The sequence below is a fragment of the Macrotis lagotis genome, chromosome X (genome assembly GCF_037893015.1).
Source record: "Macrotis lagotis isolate mMagLag1 chromosome X, bilby.v1.9.chrom.fasta, whole genome shotgun sequence".
Classification (NCBI taxonomy): Eukaryota; Metazoa; Chordata; class Mammalia; order Peramelemorphia; family Peramelidae; genus Macrotis; species Macrotis lagotis.
The window spans coordinates 687,052,875-687,061,121 of NC_133666.1; the positions used below are offsets into that span (position 1 = coordinate 687,052,875).

The 8,247-nt window shown below is 39.9% G+C and overlaps 1 protein-coding gene across 1 annotated transcript; it reads left to right on the forward strand.

Annotated features, from left to right (window-relative positions):
* Positions 1-1,022: 1,022 nt before the first annotated feature.
* Positions 1,023-7,407, forward strand: CRYBA4 (crystallin beta A4). The gene is made up of 5 exons (XM_074200964.1): positions 1,023-1,203; positions 3,202-3,320; positions 4,422-4,563; positions 6,511-6,653; positions 7,260-7,407. The coding sequence occupies exons 1-5, from the start codon at positions 1,165-1,167 to the stop codon at positions 7,405-7,407; spliced, it is 591 nt and encodes a 196-aa protein (XP_074057065.1). The 5' UTR covers positions 1,023-1,164.
* The last annotated feature ends 840 nt before the right edge of the window (positions 7,408-8,247 follow it).

Here is an 8,247-nt window from a genome sequence, read left to right on the forward strand (position 1 = left end):
AATAAATATAATCAAATATGTAATAAATATAATTAATAAACTACACTAAATATTAATATAATTATTATAATATAATTAATAAAATATACTAAATATATTAAATTATAATCCTCTTTCTCCAAAATTTCTTTGGTCCTGGTAGTGCAGGGCAATAGGCTGACTGTTTCCTCTTAGATAGACTAGTCCACTGCTCTAGCCAGGGGGAGAAAGAAGGCCATCCAAGCCCTCAAACTGGAGACAGAGATGACCCAGATTTGTATAGGGTTGTTGTCTCTCCTGATCCCCCTCTTTGTTCCTCAGCAAGGTCATTTCCATACATGTGCTGACTAGGACTTTTAGGAGCCAGACTTTCGTACCCTCCCACACCCTCTCCTCTATTCAAGGGCTATAAGAACCCTGGACACAGCTTTGTCTCCTGGACCAGCTCCCTGTATTTTCGGTGGGGCCTGAGTTTGGTAAGTGGAGGGTCTTTGGTCAGGGAGACTATGACCATCATCGAAACAGTGGTGAGACCTAATAAGGTGGGAGGGTGGGCAACATCTGAAAAAAGTTTCTTCCATTTGTAAGATCTGAGATTTTAATGTTTTCCCATACTAACATTTTGTGATTCTTTGAAACTATAATGGTCTCACTCTAAGGACTAATTTTCTATGTGTCTGTGATGCTTAGATCTTATTACAAGAATCCTTCTAGCTAGACATTCTATGTTCCAAGGTTCCTCCTAGCTCTGGCATTCTTCTCTTCTCAGGTCTCTTCCAACTCTGATATCCTTTGTTCTAAGACCCTCCCAGATCTTACATCCCCTGTTCCAAGGGCTCTCCCAGTTCTGATATTCTTCATTCCAAGACTCCTCCAAGTTCTGACATTCTATTTTCCAAGGTTCCTTATAGCTCTAACATTCTCTAAGGTCCCTATCCTAATGCTCTGCTTATGTCCTAATGTTCTAGCATCCTTTTCAATTCCAACATTCTGTTTTTTATGATTCAATGTACTGTGAAGAATTCTTTTTCATTATAGGTCCTCCTTCTTTGGTTGGAGAGGGGAGTTTAGAGTTCAGAGCATACCTAAAGACAGGGCGAGGATCTTCTGGGTACAAAATTCCCCTCTCCTCCCCTTCTGGCTCCCTCTGCTCCTTCTCCTTCATCAGCCAGGAGAGCAGTCAACATGTCTCAACAGTGTACCAAATCATCTGGCCACTGGAAGGTAGGTACAAGGACTTGGGGTGGGAAGGGATGGATCGAAAGGAGGCAGCAGTGAATCACTGGTACAAATGAGCACTGCTCTTGCTGGCATATCCGGGCTAAACTTGAAGTGCTTTGGATGTCCCCTCCAACACCATCCATACTCGTATAAATCTTGGTAGAAGCAGAAGAAGCACTAAATTCAGGAAGACCTTTTTCTGAACCTAGATCCAGAGAGTAGCTATAAGTCTATGGTGCACAATCCCCAAGAACAGGTCTCTACAGTCTAGAGAAGAACCCCAGAAATATCAGGGGCTCTGAGGTTAGGAGAAAAGAATAGTTTGGAGAGAAGGGAAGTAAGAATAGACTCAGCATTGATTTGTCCAAGATTACAGAGTAGGATCAGGCCTGGGACTCAGTTTTCCTGGCTCCTAGGACTATAATGCTTTCTTTACATCAGATGATCTATGAAAAGAGGGAAGGCTAACTAACACAGGGATTGACTATGGTTCATAAAATCTTGACAGGCTGGAAGCAGTGGACTGACTACAGAAATATGAAATTGAATGGGGGCTGATGCAAAGTTTTCCTTTTGAGTTCAAAAAAATCAACTTTCAAAATTCAAGATGGAGGAGATAGTAACTCTTATGAAAATGTCTAGTGGTCTTCATGATCAATTGATATGATGAAACTGGCTAGAGCATTGGATCTGGAGTCAGGAAGACTCGTTGTTCTGAGTTCAAATCTAGCACCAGATAAGAGCTATGTGACCTTGGGCAAGTCATTATTTGCCTCAGTTTCTTTATCTGTAAAGTGAATTAGAGAAGGAAATGGCAAGTTACTGCAAGATCTTTACCAAGAAAACCCCAAATGGGGTACCAAAGGATCAGATACAACTGAAAAATTATTGACAGACATTATTTAGGAACTACCAAAGCTATTAAGAAGGATAATATCCTTTATCCTCTTTCCTGCTCAATCACTGAACATTTATGAAGTACCTACTGTGTGTTGGAGCTTGGTCAGACCATATCTGGAGTATTGTGACAGTTCTGGACACCTCATTTCAGGAAGAACATTCCAAATGGAGTGTCCAGAGAGGTTGCTCTAGAGATTGTGACAGAGTGAATAGTGTCTTGGACTTTGAGTCCATAAGAGCTGGGTTCAAGTCTCAACTTTGGCAATTACTAGCATATGACCATGGACAAATCAGTTTTCCCATTTATTTGTCTACTAAAATGAGTGTGTTGGGTTAAATAATTTCTGAAGTCTCTTATGCTTTGGAATCTATGGTCTTGTTAACCCTTGATTCCCACAAATCAAAATGGTGAAGGAAGGATCTCAAGTCTATACCATATGAGGATTGGTTGAAAGAAATAGGAATGGTTAGTTGAAGAGGAGAGACGTCTCTCTGTCCCTGTCTCTCTTTGTGTTGGGCGGGTAGAGGTGAGTTGAAAGTGTAGAATATGCTAGCTATCTTCACTTATTCAAAGGACCATCAAATGGAAATGAGATTAGATTTGTGAACCTGAACAATTCATTTAACCTCATTTACCTCCAAAAAATGAAAAAAAAGATTTCTATTTGGACTCCTGGGGCAGTACAGATGAAAATTACAAAGAGGGAAATCGAGGTTTGGCTGTAGGGAAAATTTGAGTTGGTCCAAAGGGGAATGTAATGAGTTCTTCTCCACTGGAGGTCTTTACACAAAAATTAGATACTACATATTGGGTGTGTTGTAGTGGAATTCTTTTGGGGCTAAGGCTTGGATTATGCAGTCTATAGATTCTCTTCCAATCTTTATAAAGTTAGATGGTTGGATTTGCCCTCTGGATGCCTGAGATTCCTTACTCAAACCTTTGCCCCTTCATCAAATTAAATGTGTCCTCCCTCCCAGGTCTCTAGGAAACTGGGCTGAAGATGAAGGCCATCCTTACTGTACTCTTTTACTGGAGGCTAGGAGGGGAGGGTGGTTTAGGCTCTGCTGGACCACCCTCACTATCCTGCCTCTTTGACCTAGATCGTGGTCTGGGACCAGGAAGGTTTCCAGGGCCGGAGGCATGAATTCACAGCTGAGTGCCCCAGCGTTCTGGAGGTTGGCTTTGAGACAGTCCGATCCATCAAAGTACAGAGTGGAGCGTGAGTTTTCTGGGCAGAGTGGGAAAGAACCTGTGGGCAAGCAAGAAAATCTCTTCTCCCTGGAGACCCAGTTTGAAACGATCCTGGGGTTTGGTGATCTGGCCTTTGGTTCACCTTTTTTTTTTTTTTTGATATTGTACCTGTTACAGAATTCTGAGCAGGTTTTTCATACTTTATTTCCATCAGCTTTGTCATCTTCATTTCCCTGCTATTGGACCCATCTCAGAGTCCCTTTCCATAGTTCTCCTAAGCTGCTCTCCTCTAGTCACAGAAGAAAATTTGAACTTATTCATACTAAAGTATGAGTGACTCTATATGTGTTGTTAAAAAAAATTACCTTATGTAGAGAATAATATTTAATCCAAAGACATGAGGGATTTGGAGGGATTTTATAAACCTGAACAGATGAGAGAATTTTGGCTAAAGGACCTTCCTGGGAGTGTTCAAATCAGGCCAAAAGGCAACCATCTACTCCACCCAGCATTTTTTGTGGATATGGCCCCAGACCAAGAACCATTTTAACTTTTCCAGGTCTCTTACATATTGCTCAAGCTCTGGGGCTATGAGCATATTTGAAATCAGACTAATGAAAACAATGATGGGATAATGACTACTTAGACCAGGATAAGCTCAAATTAAATTTTCTTTGTCTAGAGAGTCTATTTAAGTGACCCTTTCCCATCACTTCCTTAAATCACTGGATTGAAGATGGGGAGTAAGATGTTTTTTGTCCTCTGTTCTGGAAGAGGACCATGACATCAGGGATGTGCTGTCATGATATCCGAGTGAATTGAGATTAAAGGGAGGGAGGGCTATGCAGAGTCATCAGCCATCTGGGTCCAGTGGTCAGATGTAGATTAGGACCACTAGGGGAGTAAGATGTAAGAAGACTAGAGAAATGGGGGTGGAGTAGGGTTTGGAAGGTTTTGAAGAATAAGCAGCAATTTGTATTGCATCCTGGAGATAGTAGGGAATCTGCTATTGAGTTGGGTGGTTACTGGTCAGACCCACAGAAGTAGGAAACCCAGTTAGAGCTCATAGGGAGAGGGTAGAGCCCAGTTCTTAGATCATTCACCCCTCTGTCCATCTTCCGGTCTGCAGGTGGGTAGGCTTTGAACATGCTGGTTTCCAAGGGCAGCAGTTTGTCCTGGAGCGAGGTGAGTACCCAAGCTGGGAAGCCTGGAGTGGCAATATCGCCTACCATGTGGAGAGGCTGACCTCCTTCCGCCCTGTAGCTTGTGCGGTGAGTAGCTCAATTTAATGTAATTCAATTCAATTTGACAAGCACATGTAGAACTAGATGGCCACCCAAGCTGGATGATGGCCACTGAGGTGCTGCCCAGCTCCTAATGTGATGCCTTGGTGATTCTGCATTGATGGAGAATAAACATGCTGGAGACACTGGGCTAGAAACTGTAGGTATAATAATAAAGAGTCCCTGCCCTCAACAAACTTTGGTTTTTATTGGTGGAAAATAATGTGTCCTTGGCCCAGTCAAGTGAAGCCTCCATATAAGCAAAGTAAATTTACAAAATGTTGGTGGGGATGCCAGAAAGGAGCAAAGACTGGAGCTGGGGTTCTCAACTTGCTCTGTGTCCTAGACCTTGTAGTGGTCTGAAGGCTATAGGCCCCTTCTCAGAAGAAAATAGCATAAAATGCATACAATTACAAAGAAAACCAATTCTTAAGAAACATAGTTTTGTCTGTATGTGTATTTACATAGATATACACACTCACACATATATACACATATACCCAACATACAGATTTATATGTACACACATAAATATGTGGATATATTATCCTGGAGTGAAGTTTGCATGTATGGGTAGATTATATGACTTTGTATGTGTATATACACACAAGTGTGCAGGTAGGGCTATATTAGAGCTCTCTGTATGGATATATCCATTCACATATGCACATACACACTACTACAATAAGACTGTGGGAATCGTATCATATTTATTACATATGGGATTCAGAATGGTATTATATATATTATATATGGTATTCAGAAATATTATGTATTCTATATCATATATTATGATCTAATATCTAATATATTATATAATCTAATATATAATCTAATGTATAATCTAATATATGATCTAATATATATTATATAATCAAGTGTATATTATCTAATATATAAGATATATATTACATATGATCTTATTATTAATCTACACCATATTAATCACATTGATATAATTGTTACATAAAATTACATCATATGTATTTATGATATTAACATGAAATTTATTAGTATATAACTTTTGGATTACACATTATATATATCCACTAATATTTATTTCTATATTACATTAATATCATGTTCACACTTTACTTTTATATCATTTTGTTATAATGATATTAATATATCACTAGGTTATTAACATGGTACTCTAAAATATTAATGCAGTTGGGTGACATAAACTGTATCTTGAGTAGTCTAATAATTGTAATAATTTGGATAATAGTACTACTATTATAAATATCATTTCACATTTGTTTAGTTTATAGTTTACAAAGCTATTAAAATGTCTCAAAAGGTAATACATTTCCCATTGGTGGAGGTCTCCAAGCAGATGCTAGATGACCTCTTGTCAGGGATGTTGCAGAGGCTTTATTTAATTTAGGTACAAGTTGGACTAAATGATCCTGAATCTTCCAAATGAATGATTCTATGATTTGGGGAAAAAATCCAAGTACAAGGAATAAAGGATAGAATCAGTAGGACAGGTGAGGGGTGGGGTGGGATGGTGAATATATAAGGAAGGGAAATTTCCTTAGGGCAAAACTTTGCGGGAGTCATACTAGAGATTGTGAAGGAGAAATGGTGCCATGAAAAGATGAATAAGCAAGCATTTGAGCCAGATACTAGACCTTATAAATAGAAAAATAAAAGCAAAACAACAATCTATCCTCTCAAGGAACTTAGCTTCTAAAGGTCTCTCTGTGAGGAATGAGTTAGGAGTTGCAGACAGGCAAATCAGCTTTGATATAAGGAAACTGTAATAATTAGAGTCATCTATTAGTGGAACAAGCTGCCCTGGGAAGTAGTGTCTCCTACTTCCTCCTTTCTGGAGATGTTATGCTTGGAATTCCCATTGAAGTAAAAAGTGTTTTGGTTGAGGTCCCTTCCCTGCTCAGAGAGTTTCTGGATTTCCTTCTCTGTTTCCCGTAGAACCACCGAGACTCCAAGATGACCATCTTTGAACAGGAAAACTTTCTGGGCAGGAAGGGAGAGCTGAGTGATGACTACCCCTCCTTACAAGCCATGGGCTGGGACAACAATGAAGTGGGCTCATTCCGAGTCCATTGTGGAGCGTAAGTAGAGCTAAGAGCCTGGGTTTCCTCTGGGAAGGTCAGAGAGACCATTTAGACAGGAAATAAGCAGACAGAGGGAAGAGCCTGATAATATAGTAGCTCGCATTTATATTAAGGTTTCCCCAGTGATTTTCATGCATTATCTCATTTAATTCTTACAAACAAAATTATCTTTACTAATCTCTTCATCTACCCAAAAGGATTATGGCAATTAGAACTGGGAGTCTTTATAGATAATTCAGTCCATAACCTTCATTTTATAGATGAATAGATTGAGACTCAGATAAGTTATCTGACTCCCAGAGGTCACACAGAGTGAGGAATGTTGGGTAGCCAAGATGAAAACTCATTCTAGTGTTTTTTCCCAAGATGCTCATATCCAGGAAGAGAGCCATAGCTGTCACTATCCTGAATACCCAACAGGTTTCCATGGTGTGTTCCTTCTGTACACATTTTTCTTTGGGAATTATATACTGAAATGGAGACAGTTGTTCTCAGCCCAGGACCTGTAGCGCGCCCCGCCTCCCCCAGCATAGCCCCTGCCTTTCTCCTTTCCCATGACTCAGGACAATATCTGATCCTTCTCAATTTATGCTTGCTTTTCAGTTGGGTTTGTTCCCAGTTTCCAGGCTATCGAGGCTACCAGTATGTTCTGGAATGTGATCACCACTCAGGAGACTACAAACATTTTCGGGAGTGGGGGTCCCATGCTCAAACCTTCCAGATTCAGTCCATTCGCAGAATCCAGCAGTGAAAGTCCTCACTGCCATGCTGAACATTTGGCCCAGGAAGCCAAGAATAAATGTTTGTTCAATCTCATCCCTTTGTTTATTCATTCAACTCTTTCCAAAATGTGCCCACATCCTCCCTGCCTCTGAAATTCAGTTCGATTCTCTAAGCCCTCACAAAATACCTACTGTGAACCATCTTAAACTCAACATGTCCAAAACAGAACTCATTATGTTTCCACCTCAGTCCTTCTCCTTTTCTGAATTTTCTCATTATTTATTACAGGAACCTCTATCCTCCCAATCATTCAAACTCTCAACTTCATTGACATCCATCAGGAATGTATCCTAAAGATGCTAGTTACAATGCACCCCAAGACTCAGTCTTTTTGCTCTGAAGTGACACATCCTTCTAGGGTTGGGTTGGGGGGTTGCAAGCACAGCCATCAGGTCTTTCTACCTCACATTACATAGAAGCAAAGCTCATTTGCAGTATGGTATATATGAAATGGATCATCAAATTACAGATTTTGATCTTTAACAGTAATGGGGTTATGAAAATCTTTTAGCAGGTTCCCTTGTGACTGCTTCTAAGTCTCCATTAGCAGTAGGGTAAACTTCAAATTGAGAATGAGCTTGGATAGTCTTCGAGTGAAAGTGGAGGATAGAAAGGCCTGGTATGTTATGGTTCTTGGGGTCACAAAAAGTCAGACACGATTGACCAACAAAAAGCTTCAATTCATCTTGAAAATATTATGTAAAATTGGAGCAGATCATGAACATCATTCTAACCTTTAGTCATTTGGATAGAATTTTCCAGTATGAAAACACAAGGGGAAAAAAATGGATCCTTGTCTATGTCTTGG